The 19,274-nt window shown below is 41.0% G+C and overlaps 1 protein-coding gene across 1 annotated transcript in view; it reads right to left on the reverse strand.

Annotated features, from left to right (window-relative positions):
• Positions 1 to 212: 212 nt before the first annotated feature.
• MAML1 (mastermind like transcriptional coactivator 1) overlaps positions 213 to 19,274 on the reverse strand; it is a 49,075-nt gene continuing 30,013 nt past the window's right edge. Inside the window, exons 2-5 of the mRNA XM_072631260.1 lie at positions 8,430 to 9,833; positions 6,258 to 6,512; positions 4,810 to 4,915; positions 213 to 1,664 (exon numbers count right to left, since the gene is read on the reverse strand). Coding sequence (XP_072487361.1) covers positions 688 to 1,664; positions 4,810 to 4,915; positions 6,258 to 6,512; positions 8,430 to 9,833 — 2,742 coding nt within the window. The 3' untranslated portion in view covers positions 213 to 687. The remainder of the gene's footprint in view (positions 1,665 to 4,809; positions 4,916 to 6,257; positions 6,513 to 8,429; positions 9,834 to 19,274) is intronic.

Here is a 19,274-nt window from a genome sequence, read left to right on the forward strand (position 1 = left end):
CTCCATCAGATACTCAAACGCACCATTCTTAGCCACAAAAGATGTGAATGTGGGGATGTTGGTGGATTAAGACAAAATGCTGGTTTTCTCTCACAAACAATCTCATCCTACTCCCTTCCAAAAATGAAAATAAAGGCTTGCCATAACAATTAGGATGATAAGCCTCCAGATTTGCTAATATCACAACTGACTTAACCAAGCATTTGACAAAATGTGTTTTATCATCTTTATGAAACAAATTGCATAAAATCTGGCTACAAAACAATTAAAAAACAAAACAAAACAAATACAGCATCTAGAAATATGGAAAATGGAGGGGGAAATTGGGTTTAGTAACAAAATGGCACTGATTTTTTTTCCAGTCCGATACTACATTTTTGGTCTTTTCAATATAAATGCACATTTAAAAGCCTTCTGTTTTTTCTCCCCACCATGTGATATCACTAACAGAATACACCCAATGCCATGGGCCCCACCTGCCCCCATGCAGTGTCCCCATGAGGTGCAGATGGCGGGTGCCATCAGAACAGGGCACTACAGCTTGGTGAGAAGCAGCATGTCCATTTCCTGGCCGTTCCCAATAGGTTTCCAAAGCTCCTCAATGCCACAGGTTTTTGGTCCAAAAGTTCTTGATGTTAAGAACCAAAATGTAGGATGTAGCAAAACCAGGATACCCTGAACTCCATGTTAATGTGTTCCTAATAACTCATCCAAGTCATTTATCCACTCTTCTGAAGTCCTATTTTTCAGCAGGGAGTCTATCAGATCTGTGTCACCAGTTATATTCTGTAACCCACTATTGCCCGGTGGAGCGCTATAGGTAAAAGGGAGCTCCTGATTTGCTGTCCTCACTTGATAGCCCTGACCACAGTGCAGCCCGGCTCTATTTGCCAGCTGCTGGTTTGGATTTTGGCTGAATGCAGTCAGGTCTGGGACAGCCGAGCTCATCCCGGGCAGCACTTGCTGAGAGGGTACCTGCTGCTGGGCAGAAGCACTCGTCCTCTGCTGTGTGCTCATGGAGGACATCATCTGCCCTGACACAGCAGAGCTGATGGATGTCATTGGCCGGCTGGTGCCGAGGTTCACCTGAGGCCCTCCTTGGGGGAACTGCTGGCTAGTCATCTTCAGGTGGGGCTGCTGCATGTGGAAGGTGGAGGGGGCAGGAAAAGGGCTCCCACTGCTGCTCCCTTGTGGCTGGCTGTTCATGCTGGGCACACCTTGGTGCTGCCATGATGGATTTTGGGCTCCCACAGCAGCAGGCACTCTGGGCAAAGAGGGCTTAGATAAAGTGGGATTCAGGGCCCCTTTACTGTGCTGTGGAGGAAGCCCAGCATTCCCCAGGGCATTTTGACCATAGCTAGCAGAAACCGTGTTGCTCTGGCCAACATTGGGCTGCCGTGGCATGTGGGCATGCCCATTGGAGGCCTGAGGTGTGTGCTGGGGAACCATCTGAGTCATGCCAGGTGCCACGCTGTACAGGCTTCCTCTCTGAAGGTTCTGTGCACCAGCATACTGAGCCACACTTCGATCCTGCTGGTTTGGATTTGAAGGAATGGAAGAAACAGAACCATGTCCGGGTCCAATTTGAATCTGAGGAAACATCCGGGGACTACTAGAGTTGGGTGGACCCAGGTTACTCACTCCAGCCATGGCGGCTGATGACCCTGAAAGACGAAGTAGATGATTTTCTTAATAACTCTTTCAATCAAGCATCCAATTATTTACTGAGTGACTAATATATGGTCTATGTGCTTCAAGACCTTACTCTTTACGTAGCTGGGGAAAGAAGATAAAATAACACAAGGCAGCCTGTAAGGGACAGAAATCTTGTGCAGAGGTCAAGCTCCAAGGCACTTAAAGCAGGCAGAGAATGGTCCCCGTGGAAGGGGTGGTCAGGAGGGCTTCCCAGAGAACAGAGGCCAAATCCAGAGAAAACATTCCACATGATGGAAATAATACCGTGATTCTTTGGGGACTGATTTTTACAAATTATCTGTATCTCTTTCTCTTCTCTTAACATCTAAATCAAAGACAGACCAAATTTATACAATTTTTCACAGCTACGCTGCTTCTGAACTTCTCTGGACCTTCCCATCATGCCTTCCTTCCCCAGGAAACTCATCACTGGGAAATCTCATCCTGCAGGACTGAATCTGCCTAGACTAATATGGAATATGTTTTGCATGACTGCTCATGTATAACTTATACTAAATTGCTTGCCCAATCAGGAAGGGATCAGGGGAGGGAGAGAGAATTAAAAAAAAAAAGATGTTAAAAATTATTTTTACGTGTAATTGGGAAAAAATATTATTCAAAATTTAAAAAAAAGACCGAATCTGCCTGGTACTCATAGTCTATCAGTAAGCCTTGCTCCTGACAGAAGAGCAAGGCTAGGAGCAATGGGGCCTCTCTCTAAGGAGAAGTCTCAACACAGCCTTCTCCTATTTCCCAGAAGCCGAACAGTGTTTGGATATTTCTGAAGAGAGAGAGAGAGAGAGAGAGAGAGAGAGAGAGAGAGAGAGAGAGAGAGAGAGAGAGAGAGAGAGAGAGAGAGTGTGTGTGTGTGTGTGTGTGTGTGTGTGTGTAACTTCCTTGAGGGAAGGGACTGTTCTTATTTGGATTTATATCCTCAGAGCTTAGCGCAATAACTGACACATAGCAGGGTTTTCACAAACCTTTACTGACTGACAGAGAAGATAAAACTAAACTGACAAACTCTGGTGTTTGGCATCTATGACAAAACTTTTACTAAAATTTTACTAAGAAGATGTATCCTCCATTGAAGATTCATAACGATCTGCAGTTTATAATGTTCATATTTACCAGCAGTATCATTAGGACCTGACCACACAGATTCCAACGGAGCTCTGTTGTAATTCAATAGAGAAGGCTGATTTCTCTAGAAATGATCAAAAAGCACAGATAGGAAGGGAGGGAAAATATTACAAATGTCAATATAAACTGCCATCCACACAGTTAAGTGGAACAAGCTCTGTCCTGGCAAAAATGTTGGTTGAGATGAGAAGCCATCAAACAGCCCACAAGTACTGACCAATTGCTGGGTACCAGACACTGCTGAAACCTGGGGATACACCCCCACCTTCAAGGAGCTTACATTTTACAGGGGAAACATGTTCTACATGTGCACTGATGAGTACAGACAAAGTTAATTCACCATGATTTTCATGGGGTGGAGCTGGATAGATCAGGAAAGACTATATAGGAGATGGAGTGTGAAGTCACCTTGGAAGGAACTATTCTAAGAGGTCAAAAGGCAGCCCAGATATGAGGATGGCCTGTGCAAAGAGGTAGGAGATGGAATGTTGTGTGTGATGAATAACAACAACTACATTCTACCTTTCATGTGTTTGCCAACAATTTTGTTTTTAGCAACACTTTTCACATAAGAAGCTGCCTTTGAATTCGGGTCTGGCTAAAGAGAGAGAAAGGATGTGAAGCAAAATATATTGGGGAACATACTTTCCTAAGTCTCTTCTTATCTCGGCAACAGAAACAGAACCAGTTATTAACATGTAGCTGTGGAAGCAAAGCAATTTCCTCAGACCCAGGAAGCTCTATTTTGGCTATTAGGAAGGTACTATGCTCTGACACAGGTCACGGGTTCTCCACTCCTGTGAGTCTAGCAAGAAAAGGCTCATAAAAAGGGACCAGAAATTTTTAAACGTGTGTGTGTGTGTGTGTGTGTGTGTGTGTGTGTGTGTGTGTGTAGGTATCTATTTACATCTATATATTCCTTCCCCACCTCCATTTTTATTATAGTACCCTCCTCAAAATTCTAGCTGCCTTCAAAGCACAACTTCTGGAATTGTCAACTTCACATGGGCAGTATTGTTAGGGATTACAAATTCTGTAATAACTGACATTTACTAAATAACTACTACGTGCAAGGTACTCGAGCTACCAAAATACAACACAGGCTCTTCCCTCAAGGAGATTATTCTCCAATAAAAACAAATACTGCACTAAGAAAGGGAAAGTGAGCTAAACAGAAAGGAGAGGGTGAGAAAAGAAGAAGGAAGAATAAGAGAAGTGGCCCTGACTGTCGTTGGGTATGTTGATGTTGGGAAAGGCTTTACAGAGATGTGATATGAACAGAGCTTTGAAGGGAGGGAGAGACTAAATCTTTTTAGAAGATGAGAAATGAAGGTATGGGGAGGACAGACATTGCGTTCTAGGCGTATGCAAAGGAGGGAGGGCAGAAGGAGGATGGAGCATGTTGGGAAGGCTGTGTTGTTTAGACTAGTGAGTGAGTGTAAAGAAATAATTATGTAAAGTGAAATGATCAGAGTGGTGCCCTAGAAAATCCACAAAAGGTCCCAACAGAGGGAAATGAGCTGGCTCTGAGGTCAGAGGACCCTAAGATTACAGCTCTAGAGCCAAAAGGTACCTCAGACGTCATCTAGTCCAACCGTCTCATTTTACAGATGAGGAAACTGAGGCTCATAGAGATTAAGTGACTTGCCCAGGGTCACATGAATAGCGAACATCAGTGGTGAGATTTGGACCAAGGAGCTCTGGTCAAGGCTCTTTCCATTGTCCCGTGATACAACCTGGAATCTGGGCTCAAATTCCACATCTGATGCTTACTATCTACGTAACTTGAGTGAAGTGTCACTTAACATCCAGGGGCCTCAATTTCCTCATCTGTATTTATAGACAGCCTCTTGAGGTTTCTGTCAGATCTAGATTTATGATCTTATGAAGAAATGAACCTATCCAGAGAATTCTGGCTTCTACTATGCCCAACACACAATTTGTTTTTGTTAACAATGTTAAGCCTCTTTTTACCTGTAAATTGTCCAACCTGCTGGTAGGCAGTCTGGTTTTGCTCTTGATACTGAGGTGGTGGCCGGGTCAGGTGTCTTTGAAACTGCTGTTCTTGACGCTGCTTCTCCTGGAAAAAAAGAAAAACAACAATAAACAGAACGAAGCAGGGGAGAATCAAACAAAAACTGAATAACCCCTGGCTTCTTCCAGACTAAAAGCTCAGGGCCACTCTGATGATGTAACAAAGATTCAGGCCCTGCCCTTTAAGTTGGCTGTAGGCAGTAGGCAGCAGCTTCCTTTTAAAAGTAGAAGGGGAGGCATATTTAGGGAGCGGTAAGCTACAGGTCAGGCAGCAGTGTATACACCAGTTAAAACTTCGGAAAACTCAAATCTGAAATTGCTGCAATAAATGGAAGTTCCCAAATCACTGCAACGGGACTACTTGGTACTGATACTTAATCAACTCCACAGACTACCTGCTGCTCCTGGATTAAAACATCAGTTCATCTGTTTAGCTTTTAATGTTCTCTACAACCTGATCCCAACCTAACTTTCTTGCCTCATCAGACATCATCATCCATCCAGAACTCTCTGATTCAGCCCAACTGGCCTTCTCTCTGCTGCCTTCACTCAACCCTCCATCTCCTATCCGTAGGTCTTTGCAAAGGCTCCCCCTCATATGTGGGATTCACTCTCTCATTCCTTCCTCCTCATGATGTCCCTCTCTTCGCTTTACTATCTTCTGTCTACATAAAGCCTTTCTGAGCCTGCTCAAATGCTAGTACCCTCCCTCTCCAACTACCTTGTATTTAATTATTTCGCATATATCTCTGTTTATTCACTTTATATTTGTGATATGTACTTGTGGCTCCCCACCTAAGGGGAGTTTCATTCTTTGTATTTCCCCTTCCTAGCATGGTGCTAATAAATGCTTTTTGACTGAATGACTGAATAATTAGAAAAGTCGAACTCTTCTAAAACAAGGACATTTAACTCCACTGAAATGTCTTAGTGATATGGAAGGATCGTTGAAAAATGCCCATTTATATAGCCTGAGTATACTAGATGATTACATGGATTATCAAGTTAGTGGCGGTGGAAGGCCACTGGTCCTCAGGTTCAAGTGGCCTATTCTTACCCATTCAGAGTGTTGGGGACCTATAAAATTGAAAAGGCCTATAAAAAAATCCACTGCACAAGGTAGCTGATCGTGTATAGTACAACACAAGCCACTGATTCCATAAAGAGTCCACGTGATGGGCCCAGAGAATAAGTGCAGGAAATTCAGTTAAGAAAATGGCAGATCTGCCTATGGCAGCTGTAAGTATAAAACACAATGATCTCAGACATACAAAGCTGCCTGACTCCACCAAAGACACACAGAGTGACAGTTCTTTGGCCCTGGCCTTGAAAGTGAATGTAGGGGACCTGAAGTAGAGAGTTACAGTGCAGTCCCTCCTCTTATTCACCTGCTCAGCCAGAAGCTGCTGCTGCCTCTGCCCCATCAGGAAATGCTGCTGCTGCTGCAACTGCTTCTGCTGTTCCCTCTGCTTCTGCTGGTCTAGCAGCAGCTGGTGCTGCTTCATGGCTGCTGCTTGTTGTTGGGTGTTGAGATAGGCAGCAGAACCATGGGTATTTGCCATGGAGACAGCTGGTGGCTGGGTGCCAACACTTGACGCTGGCACAGACACCGGGACACGAGGAACATTAGACGGGTTCTGGTCCTGCCAAACAGATGTCACTTACAAGTTAGTCAGGGATTCTGCAGAATTGAGAAATTCTGTTCAAAACAACTGACCATCAACCAAATACAAGCAGTCTTAGGATCATGAAAGAAGACTTCGTTTCCAAGTTACAGAATGACTGGTTTTAAAGGTTGTTTTTTAAAAACAAAGTTATCAAGCATTTGTCTGCATATCTGACACTTTTATGTAGCAGGTACTACAGAGAATGGTTTCAATAGGCTGACCACACGAGTCAAAAAGTGCCATTTTGATAGTGGGTTTGCACTGCATTTTTTGAAATGGGAATTTTCTGTTATATGTTGGACTGCAAAGGAAATGAATGCTGAAGGTGACCAGAAAAATTCTAGCTTTTAAACTACTGTTTAAAAGAAGTTTTGTAGAAACCCAGGTTTTCATCTTAGTTTTTATCAGTGAGACTTTACTACTAAAAATACAACAAAACCTTTTGAAGTAATCCCCAAATCCATGGATTAATTTGAAGTAAGCTCTGTCAGGTTGAGACTCAGATCAGATTCTATTCATTAGACCCAGATTATTAGACTTTTAAAAAAATAAGCTAAGAAACATATCTCTGAGAGAATAATTTACTTCCCTAACAATCATGAAAGCAGGACTCAAGTGAATGGATTTGTTAAAAAAAAAAAATACAAATCCTTGATTCAAGATGAACAGGATCCCACAAATAACTAGAATGAATTTTAAAAAGCCTTCATTCAAAAGACATCTATTAAATGCCTCCTATGTACAGAACACTGTAGAGATATACAGTTTAGATGTAATGCAGTCCCTGCATTCATTAGGCTTACAAATGAGTGAGAGATGCACCTGAGAGAGGCAAAACAATGTGGCAGGTGAGGACTCACTGGGAAGTTCGACTTTTAAAAAGCCAAATATCCTAGTTTGCTTGTTTTTTAAGGGAGAAGGGAAAAGGAACAAGTATTTAAACAGTGCCTACCATGTGCTAGGCACTGTACTATTATCTCATCTGATCCTCAATCCTTATAACAACTCTGCTAGGTAGATGCAGTGAAGGAAGGTGAAACAGAGAGGTTCAGTGACTTGCCCAGGGAAGTATCTCAGGCCAGCCTTCCGATCTCTAGGCCTAGAGCTCTCTCCACTGAGCCTCAGTTGTCCGACTGAGTCTTAGCTATTACTTTAATTAACATATGAATTTTATTTTCATACAAAATACTTCATGAAGAGCATCTATATGTTGAATAATATCACATTCTTTGTTTCTCAGAATCTTATGCTTAGACTAAGGCACACTGGAAAGAGAGAATTAAAAATTTAAAAACCAGTGAACAGAAAGCTGGTTAAAAATGAGTGTAAACTCTCCATTAAGCTTGCCTTCCTCTTCCCCAGGCCGGGCTGCTACACCACGGCAGGCAGCGCTCCTACAATCAGCCACACTTCTCTGAGTGCCACAGGGAGGGCTACTCAGGTAGTGAAAATCTGAAATTATTTCTGTTTACCAAAAAAATCAGGGATTGTCTGCCTAGAGATGCAGAAACACTAGGATAGATGGAAGCAATGAAGAAGGCAAGTTGGTGTTTGCCAATTTCTATGAAGTTGAAACCACAAAACATGTGAAACACCAATGATGTGACACAACGGTTATGTTTTTGAAATGGGTATGGCCAATGTGGGCAAGCTTAATCATATTTTAAATGTATGAGGAAGCTGCATTTTTAAAAGTTAGGGCATGACTCTCCAAATGATCTTTTTTGCACATTAGGATTTTCAGATTGGATTTTCTTTAACTCAGACATGCTTTCAGGATGTAACAAACTAACAGCAGTTGCTCCCTTCCTTTGATTCCCACAGTTCCCTTTCCCACCATTCACTTCAATAGTTTATTCTATCACAGAGCAATTGATATCCAAATCTGTTTACCTGGCTATGTGGAACCAGTGGTCTGTAGGGAATATTTCCAGGCTTTGATTTCAACATATACAATGTGTTTTGTTCTTCATTCATATGAGGCAGCTGCTGTGGCAGATAAGCTAACATGGGTGCCTTATTTTGGCCAGATACTTGTCCACAATCAGCTTTGTAATGGGAAAGAGGTTTGGTGTTGCCATAGTCAAGCATGGATGCTTGGCCAGCCACAGAGTTCTGGTTCAAGGTGTTTGGCTGGTGAGTCAGCAGGCCTACGTGGCTAGGTTGGAGGTAATTACCTCCGGGTCTAGGTGAACTCTTATTGGTTATGTTGGACATCATGAGCTTCTGGTTGCTGAAATCTTGCTGGTAAACTGAAGGGCTAGTTGGGTTCTCCACAGAGTAGGGGACAGCTAATGGACTATGAGAAGGACCAGAGGGAGGCCAATTGGTCATTTGACCAGGTTGGTGAACTTGTTGAGTTTGCTGTTGGTTTTGAAGCATTTGATCTCTCTTCTGCTTGGCAGCTATCTGCTGAAGCTGGTGGGCAGAGGACATTTCTTTGTTCCCTCCAGAGCCCTGACCAGATAATAAAACATTGGCTAGAGGCCTCTGTACATTCTGAGACTGGTTTGATGCTTGCATCATGGTCTGGTTGGGATTTTCAGCCCCTGGCGGACCAGTAGCCTGGAACCCAGTCTGAGAGGCACCTATAACTGGAGAGGCTGTACTCACAGCTACAGATGATGCCCCAATAAAGGTCTGCCCTGAAGACGTGGATCTTACTTGTGGAGATCCTAACTGCTCCTGCTCAAAGGTTGCTGGTGAAAATTCAGTCTTAATATTGATGTCGTGTGGCAGTGGGGTTTGTGTAGTTGAACTTGAAGTCTCTGTATCCTTTTTCTCCTCAAAATCTTCATTAAATAGATCCTTCATGTCTTCATCAGGTACTGATCTATTAAGTTCATCAATGAGCTCCTTCCACTCCTGCTCGTTAAGGTTTAGGTCAGGCATTAAGTTGCTTTGAGACATAGACCCGCCTGTTCCAGAGATCATACAAGGAAGGTCATCTACGGGCTCTTGTTTCAGTTCTTTATTCAAACTGATTTGAAATGAATCATTTGCATTAGTGCTGCCATTTGAGTGTAGGTTAGAATCTGGAAGACATTTTTTGTTGATGACATCTAGTCCCAGTGAATGTTTTCCATTGGGCTGTAAGGCATCTCCTCCAGATGACTTGTCAAGCTGATGCATGGGGGACAACGGAGGCATCCCATTAGAAGAGACACTAACCCCAAGAGTATCTTCATGGCGTGGTTTCTTGTGCACAGAAAACATTTCTCCATAACCATTCTGTTGATCTCCATTCTGAGGGGAGCCAGCACTATCCCGATTCCTCTTCACTGATTCATGGAGTTGCTGGAAGAAATTTAAAATAATTGAGCTACATATTTAATATTGTGTCCTAAGTTCCTCCTCTTTTTGTTAGTAATTCAGCAAAGCTGCTACAATTTTTTCCCCCGTTAATGAACATTAGTATTAATATGAATGATTATTGTGCTAGGTGCTGATCCTAAGTTTCATACAAACACAAATGTACATTTTTGCACTGCCCTAATCCCATTTCTTCCTTTTTGGCTGGGGGCCTTGCACTCCATTTAGGCTAGTCTGCTTACCATCTCCTTTCCCCCAAGCCACAATTACTCTTTTTCTCTTGTTCAAATCCTACCTCCATAGCCTAACTCAAGTTCTATTTCTCCTCCTTTAAATCGTCCCCTCCACCTCTGCCAAAAAACCAAAACCAAACCCCTAAACCTCAGTTCATTAGGATCTTTCTTTCGTTTGAAATACCACGTTGGCCCCCAAGATTTAACTTAGTCACACTGTCTTGTAGCATTACTCAACCGCTTCCTGAGTAGATATGCTGCTTCCCTAATTAGTTGTTCTCTACAAAATTCACAATAATTACTTATGGAATTCCTGTTATCTAGGTGGAGGGAGAGCTATCTCACCCAAATTGAGGCAATTCCCACCTGGGGAAAGAGAGGAGTAGAAAGGTGTGAATAAGGGTTCAAGCAAGCACAGTCAACTGACAGCCCAGAGTGAAGTCCAATGTCACCTAAATCCTAGGGATTTTAAGGAAGCGGAAAGCCAGATGCAGAAACAGAAATTCAAGGGTGAAATCACTATTAGATCAAGAGGCAAGACACAGTGAGTATGGTTTCAATATTTGTCTGACTCAAATAATCTCCCTGAAGTTTCAGTCTCTTATGGAAGTGGGAGAGATATATTTCTTCTTCTGTGATGAAGTACCCACATGGTCAATGGTTAATCTGCCATTAACACCTCCTGACTCAGCTATGCCACATGAAGCTATGGGTTTCATTTAACAAGTTCAGGTTAAAAGCCACATGAGTGAGTACTAATATAAGTTAAGTATTAACCAGGATGGAATCCAGAGGAGTAAGAGATCTATGTAGACTGGAGTGACTAGGGAAGGCTTCATGAAAGGCAGACTATGAGTTCAACTTTGATGTTGGGTTTCCATAGGGAAGGAAAGCATTATAGTCAAAGGTACTGACCTGAGTTCACAGCAACCCAGGAAAGGGAAGGGGAGAAAAAACTGGTAAAGAGATATACTGAAAATAGAATTAATAATCCTTGTCTTAATAATTATTAACCTGTCTTTACAAGATTGCTGTGAAGATTAAGAGAACAGATACAAAAGACCTTGAAAAAGTGGAACTCTAAATTGTGACAGAATTACAGAGAAAACTAGAAAAAAAGGACTACTTCAATATGCCCTCTTAGTCTCTTGACTCAGCTTGTTTTTTTTTCCTTTGGGAAAATAAGGAGCGTACCATGAGTAAAGAGAGCAAATAGATTCAAGGTGCTGTTACAAGTAACATCCAAGGCATACATTTATGGTACCTCATGACACAAGCTATGCAATTTTTCAAAAAAGACACACAAGATGGAAGCTAAATTCAACATTAGGCATCCCTAATTTTCATTGGGTTTTCCATAGTTTATGTTGATCCACACACAAACGCTTATCCATCAGGTTGCTGATACTATTAGTACTGTTGCTTGGGATGAGAGGTCAAGTCTGGCTGTGGAAGGCAGTGAAATCCAGTAGCAAACTCTATTTATGCTAACTGGGCCAACATCTGCATAAAGATATTATAAACAATGGAGGCAGAGTGAAAATGCAGGGGAAAGGAGGAGCTTGTTTGTGATTCCCCCAAATTCCCCTCCAAAAAACTTTAAAATAACACCTCAAAACAAATTTTGGAGCAGCAGAACTCATAAAAGGATAGGGAGAAACAATTGTTCAGCCTGACACAATATAGAAGGCCAGCAGGAAACGCCTGTAGCACTGGGATAAGAGTGGAGCAGTCCAGTGCAGGCTGTACTAGTTAAGTCAGCAGCAGGTCTTAGTGGTGACTGAATCAGTAACTTCTGGAGCTCTCAGCTCACAGATGGTAAGAGGGTCAGACAACTGGTTGGAAGGCAATCTTCTGCTGGCACAAGGTAGATGACTCTGTTGCACTGCCCAAACTTGGATCTGGGTTACAGTCCAGGGAAAGGGCAAGCACCAGCACACCATAGCTTATGTGTAGGGAAGAAGCCACAGTTGCAGGGAGGAAAAGAGCACCTGTGGTCACTCACAGACTAGAGGACAAGCCAGGAAAGTAGTAACCACCTCTCCTTAGATCATGCCACCTTGGAAGAACTGAAAACTTACAGACCCTGAAAACCAGCTCTGAATATAGCACAAGATACCTGAAGCTTGAAACAGTGCCTCCTCCACCTCAGGAGCAGAGCCCAATTTTACCAAAGTTAAAAGTCAAGAAATAGGCTGGAAAAATGAGCACACAACAACAAAAAAAAGGAACCTGACCATAGCAAGTTAGTATGGTGACAGGAAAGTTCAGAACACAAACTCAAGACAACAAAGTGAAAACAGCTACATGCAAAGTCTCAAAGAAAAATATAAATTGATGTCAGGTTTCTCCCCTCACCCTCTAAAAAGAATTCCTTGAAGAGCTCAAAAAGGATTTTGAAAATCAAATGAGAAGCAGAGAAAAAATTGGAGAAAGAAATGAGAATGATGCAAGAAAATCAAGAAAAAAGAGTCAATAGCTTGGTAAAAGAAGCACACACACACACAAAAGATACTGAAAGAAATTAACACCTTAAAAACAGAACAGGCCAAATGGTAAAAGAGGCACAAAAACCTATAAAGATGGTTTCTGTAAAAGCCAGAATTGGTCAAATGGAAAAACATATATAAAAATTCACTACAGAGAAAAGCTCTTTAAGAAAGGAGAATTGGCCACATGGAAAAAGAGATACAAAAATTCACTGAAGAAAACTCCTTAAGAAGTAGAACTGGTCAAATGGAAATGAAGTATAAAAGCTCACTGAAGAAAATAATTCCTTGAAAGTCAGAATTGGACAAGTAAAATCTAATGACTCCACAAGACATTGAAATACAATCAAACAAAATAAAAAAAAAAGAAAAAAGAAAAAAATAGAAGAAAATGTGAACTATCTCATTGGAAAAACAAATGACCTGGAAAATAGAAGGAAGAGAGACACTCTAAGAATTATTGGACCACCTGAAACCCATGATCAAATAAATGAGCCTAGAAATCATCTTTTAAGAAGTTATCAAGGAAAACTACACTGATATCCTAGAATCAGAGGGCAAAATAATAACTGAAAGAATCTACACTTACCTCCTGAAAGAGATTATAAAATAAAAACTCCCAGGAATATTACAGACAAATTCCAGAGCTCCCAGGTCAAGGAGAAAATACTGCAAACAGCTTCAAAGAAACAATTGAAAAATCCTAGAGTCACAATCGAATAACTCATGGAGGCAAAGTCAGGATAACACAAGATTTCTAAGTTAAAGGATTGGAGGGCTTGGAATATGATATTCTGGAGGGCAAAGGAGCTAAGATTATAATAACCAAGCATCATCTTTCCAGCAAAACTGAACATAATCCTTGGGAGGGGGGATGATATTCAATGAAATTGAGGACTTTCAAGTATTCCTGGTGAAAAGACCAGAGCTGACTAGAAAAATCTTACTTTCAAATACAAGAGTCAAGAACAGCATAAAAGGGTAAACAGGAAAGAGGTACCATAGGGGATTTAATAAGCAATTAGGTGGCCCAATGGAGCACCAGGCTGGGAGTCAGGAAGACCTTGGTTCAAATGTAGACTCAGACCATAGGTAGCTGTGTGACTCTGGCAAGTCATTTAACCCCGTTTGCCTCAGTTTCCTCATCTGTCAAATGAGCTGGAGAAGGAAATGGCAAACTACTCCAGTATCTGCCAAATAGGGTCATGAAAAGTGGGAATGACTGAAAAATGATTGTACAACAAAGGTTAAACTGCTTATATTCCTACAGGGGAAGATGATACTTGTAAACTACTCCTAAGAACTTTCTCACTGATCAGTGAGAAAGAATATACATAGACAAAGAAAATGGGTATGAGTTGAATGTGATAATATCTAAAAAAAAATAAAATTAAGGGGTGAGAAAGAGGAATGCACTGGGAGAAGAGAGAAGGGAGAAGTAGAATGGGGTAAATTATTTCACATAAAAGAAGCACAAAAGAGCTTCTGCAGTAGAGGGGAAGTGAGGGGAACATTTGAACCTTATTCTTAATGGAACTGACTCAAAGATTCAGTTGGGTATAGAAATCTATCTTACACTACAGGAAAGTAGGAGGGAAAAGAGATAAGGAGAGGGCTGACAGAAGGAAGCGTGGATTAGGGGAAAGGGTAGTCAGAAGCAAAAGGTTTTTGAGGATGGACAGGGTGAAAGGAGAGAAAAAGAATAGGATAAACAAATAGGAGGAAAAATAGGGATGGAGGGAAGTACCTGTGTATATTACATGTGTAATCATAACTGCAAAATTTTTACAGCAAGCTTTTCTGATAAAGGTCTCATTTCTCAAGTACATAGAGAAATGAGTCAAATTTATAAGAACACAAGTCATTCCCAATTGATATATGATCAAAGGATATGAAAAAGCAGTTTTCAAATGAAATCAAAGTCATCCATAGTTACATTAAAAATGCTTAAAATCACTATTAATTAAAGAAATGCAAATTAAAACAACTCTGATGTACTACATTACAGTTATCAGACTGGCTAATATGACAGAAAAAGAAAATGACAAATACTGGAGGGGATGTGGAAAAACTGGGACATATACACTGTTGATGGAGTTGTGAACTGATCCAACCCATTCTGGAGAGCAATCAGGAACTATGCCCAAAGGGCTACATAAGACTGTGCCACACCCTTTGACCCAGAAACATCACTACTAGATCTGTACCCCAAAGACATAAAACAAAAAGGAAAAGAACCTATATGCACATAAATATGTATAGTACTTCTTTTTGCAGTGGCATTGAACTGGAAACTGAAGGGGATGCCCATCAAATGGGGAATGGCTGAACAAGTGGTGATATATGATTGTGATGGAATACTACTGTGCTATAAGAAATGATGAAGAGAATACTCTCAGAAAAACCTGGACTTACATGAACTGATGCAAAATGAAATGAGCAGAACCAGGAGAACACTGAACACAGTAACAGCAATGTTGTATGATGGTCAACTGTGAATGACTTGGCTCTTCTCAAAAATACAATGATTCAAGAAATTCTAAAGAACTTATAATGAAAAATGCTATTTCCAGAGAAAGAACTGATGAAGTCTGAATGCAGATTAAAGGATACTATTGTGTGTGTGTGTGTGGGGGGGTGTGTGGGTCTGTGGCTTTTTTTCATAACATGACTAATATGGAAATGTATTTTGTATGACTGCACATATTGTATAATCTGTATCAAACTGTTTGTCTTCTCAAGGAGGGGATAGGGGAAGCAAGGTGGGAGAGAATTCAGAACTCAAAATTTTAAAATGAACGTTAAAAATTGTTTTTACATGCCTGCCACACTCAGAGAGAGAAATATGGAAGTCACTCACATATTGTAGCAGATCATGTTTGTGTATGTGTATGTGTTTGTGTATCATGTTCTGATTTGTTATACGATTTCTTTCATTTATCTTAGTCTGACTACATAGCATGACTATAGTGAAAATATACTCAATAGGAAAGTATATGTAGAATCTATACAGAATTGTATGCAGTCGTGGGGAGGGAGGGGGGTAGTGGGGAGTAGGTGGGGAGGGATAAAATCGCAATTGTATGGCAGTGATTGTTAAACATTACAAAATAAAAAAAAAAATTGTTTTTACATGTACCTGGGAAAAAACAAGATATTTTTTAAAAGATATTATAAACTAATAAAATACCAAGTAAAGTTCAAACTAGTTTGTCTGGTATAATCTAGCACCTTATTATCTCATATTCTCCCCTGCAGAGTCTAGTATCAAACTGGATTACTCAAAATTCAGGTAACTATTGTCTACTCATCTCCAGGACACTCCCCTTCTCTGCTCAATGAGTTCAATGCTTGGCTCACTCAGTCTTCCACAACTCCTGTTCTCTTACTGAAGGACTTCGGCATACATACTGATACTCCTTTAAACATTTTAATGTCACAGTTCCTCAACTTACACATTTTCCATGGCCACTCCACCTCAGTCACACACAAAGAAGTCATACCCATGATCTTATTATCACACACAAGGACACCACACTTCTATGTTTATGAACTTTGAAATTCTGACCACAATCTCATCATTCTAATTCTCCCTCAGCCTTTCAACTCCAAATCCTATTCTTTGTCCATATGATGCATATGAACTAGCGGCACTCACTTCTGAGTCTCTTGTCCCCTCATCTTATAAAGAACTTGCCTTGAAAAAAGAAAGCCTCAGCCTTGGATCATTCCCACAACTCACTAATTCCTACGGTGCTGAACAAAAGTGGAGAAAATCAGCATCACAAAATTAAAACCCTAGAGACTAAGAAGAAGAATTAGTTCACCAAAGGGTCCAAAATAGAGAAGAGAATGAGGAAGAATAAGCCTTATACTGTTCTAAGCACTTTAAAAATATTACCTCATTTGATCCTCACAGCAGCCCAATGAGGTAGGAATGGAAGTGAGGCCTAAGAATGTCACAAATTTATGTTTTGGTAAAGTCAAGCGGGCCCTCAAGGCTGCAAGGTAATTCTTTCATACCTCCCTAATTATAATTAGCTCGCCGCCGTTCCACTCACCACAGCAGCTCTTCCAAATCTTTTCTTTCCTCCTTAAACCTTTCGTGACTTTCCTTCCCCCCAACCTTAGCTGAGAAATTATATTTTACTGGGAAAACTGAGATCATTCGCTAAGAATTCCCTCTTTTTGTCTCCTCATTTCACATCATCTAGATTACCTCCTCCTTCATCCCACCTCAAATAATGAAGTAGCCCTTCTCCTGGCCAAGGCAAATACCTCTATACGCACCAGAGAGCCCATTCATCCTGTCTTCTCCAGTAGACTGCTTTTTCTACTAGCCCCACTCTCTCACTTGTCACTCTTCTACTCAATAAATTCTAGCAGATCCCTACTACCTCCAGGGCCAAACTGTTTGGTGTTCAAGCCTTCCCCTTTTCCCCAATCTTCTTACATCTTACACTTCCCCAGTAGCACTGGTCTCCTTGCTGTTCCTGGTACAAGACACCCTTGATTGGACATCTTCATTGGATATTGCCCTTGCCAGGGTCTCTCTCCCTACTATCTCCACCTCCTGGCTTCCTTCAGCTGATAAATTCCTGGTACTCTAACCACTGAACCACCTACCTGCCTAGAAATTAGAATTATCTAGTTAAGAGTTGTTTCCGTTGCATTCAAACTCTTCCTGACCCCATTTGGGGTTTTCTTGGCAAAGATAATGGAGTGGGGTGCCGTTTCCTTCTCCAGCACATTTTACAAATAAGGAACTGAAGCAAAAAGGTTTAAGTGACTTGCCCAGGGTCACACAATTCGAGCTATCCAAAAATGTAACTATCTTCTCACTAGAAGTCTTTTAGAAAAGACTAGGTGAACTTTTGCCAGGTATGTTGCAGAGTAGATTTTTTTTCAAGTATAGACGGACTATTTTGATATTCTATGATTTTGATTTCTAATTCCAGAAGACTAAGGTGCACTCTGCTCCTGCAAATGGAGAGAAGTTGTCTTATTTCACATGTGGTTCTCTTGTTTGTTACTGCCACCTAGCGGGGAGGAGACAGAAGAGCTAGGCTTTTAAAAAAACAGCTGCTACCTTCCAAGGGCTCCAAAACCAGAAGCTTCTTTTTTCAACTCATTGTCTAAGAATTCCAACGGCAGGCAAAATCTCGATGATCTGATTGGTTACAAAGAAATATACGAACATATCTTCTCATTTCTAAACCTTTTTTATTTTGTAGTTCTTTCTGTTCCCCTTCTCTTTTTAGTAAAAATATTTGCCTAAGAAAATCTGACTTAATAAACCTTGCTGATTGTCAGTAAGTCTGTAGCTGTGTATTCCATTTTCCAACAGATGAGTGGAACCTAAGGAACTTGCCTGAAGTAACAGAATGAGTCAGCTGCTAGGCTCAGATTAGAAACAGGATCCTCCTTTGCCCTAACCATTTACAAGACACCACTCCCTCAATAACCACATGCAAACAGATTTAGATAGGCTTTGGAAAGTTTCAGAGCAACTACTTCCTAATGGGAATGCTCATCTAATTACAACAAAACCATTTTTTCATCACTCCCAGAAATCTCTAGAATACAAATTAAAATAGGTAATTACTGTACCATCTTTCAAACAAACATGTACAGAGTGTGTGTTGCAGACAAGGTAGTTTGGGGGAAGTCCAAACTTTCTGCCATAAGAGAAGTTACCATCAGAAATGGGAGGGAAGGAGGCAAGAGATCAAGACCTCTCATGTCACAATTTACAAGAAAGACTACAGTTAAGGTAATAAGAGATTAACTGCTACACCAATAAGGAAGGCACTGGTATATATAAGGGCAGTACTGGTATATATATTATTTGTTGCCTAAAGCATGTACTTGTATTCTGAATGATTTGACCTTGAACTTCTAACTTTTTAAGATTCTACAACTCAAACGCTGGCATCCACATTTCTATGCCTTCCTGTACTCTACTCTCAAATAATACATAGGCAGGACTTGTCAACGCCACACTTTTCAAATGACAATAGAAGCTCCAGTCCCAGATGGATGTGGCCCCAAGTATGGCCAGGCCAATCTTATCTTATCCTAAACTCTCCATAAATTTGCAGCAGACAGACAACGTCTGCCAGTGGCAACAGAGAGAGAGGAGAAAATCACAGCAGTGTCACTTGTCACTGTCAGCTTCTGTTCTCAGAATCCTGAACCTTACTCCTCACCTCCCTCCAAAACAACTTACTCACATGTATATATCACTTTAAGGTTTGCAGAAAGCTTTCTTAACAATTCAGTGGTGATGCAGGCAGTGCAGATATTAGCCATATTTTACAGATATGAAAAGTGAGGTTCTGAGAGCTTGTGTCTTACTTATGATCACAGTGTGGGGATATTTCTGAGGTGAGGTATTTGAGGTAGGAGTTGAGCCCAGGTCTCCTTACTCAAAGTCTATAACAACTCATTCTGCAACCCTATGTCTCTCTACCCCTCTGTATTACCATCCCATTATTTCTCCAGGTCACTGGAATTGGTACCAAAGAAACTTGGGGAATCTCTTGCATGCCCAGATATGGAAAAAGAAAAGAAAGGGGTGTTCCTGTGCTGCAAAGTGAAAAATTTTAAATGATTTTCTTATGAAAATATTGCCAACACTATTAGGATTTAGAATAGATTAAAAAGGCTGTGGGGGTTTGTCTGGAAATATACAAAATATTGTT

Source organism: Notamacropus eugenii, chromosome 1 (assembly GCF_028372415.1).
Source record: "Notamacropus eugenii isolate mMacEug1 chromosome 1, mMacEug1.pri_v2, whole genome shotgun sequence".
In the NCBI taxonomy this organism is placed as follows: domain Eukaryota; kingdom Metazoa; phylum Chordata; class Mammalia; order Diprotodontia; family Macropodidae; genus Notamacropus; species Notamacropus eugenii.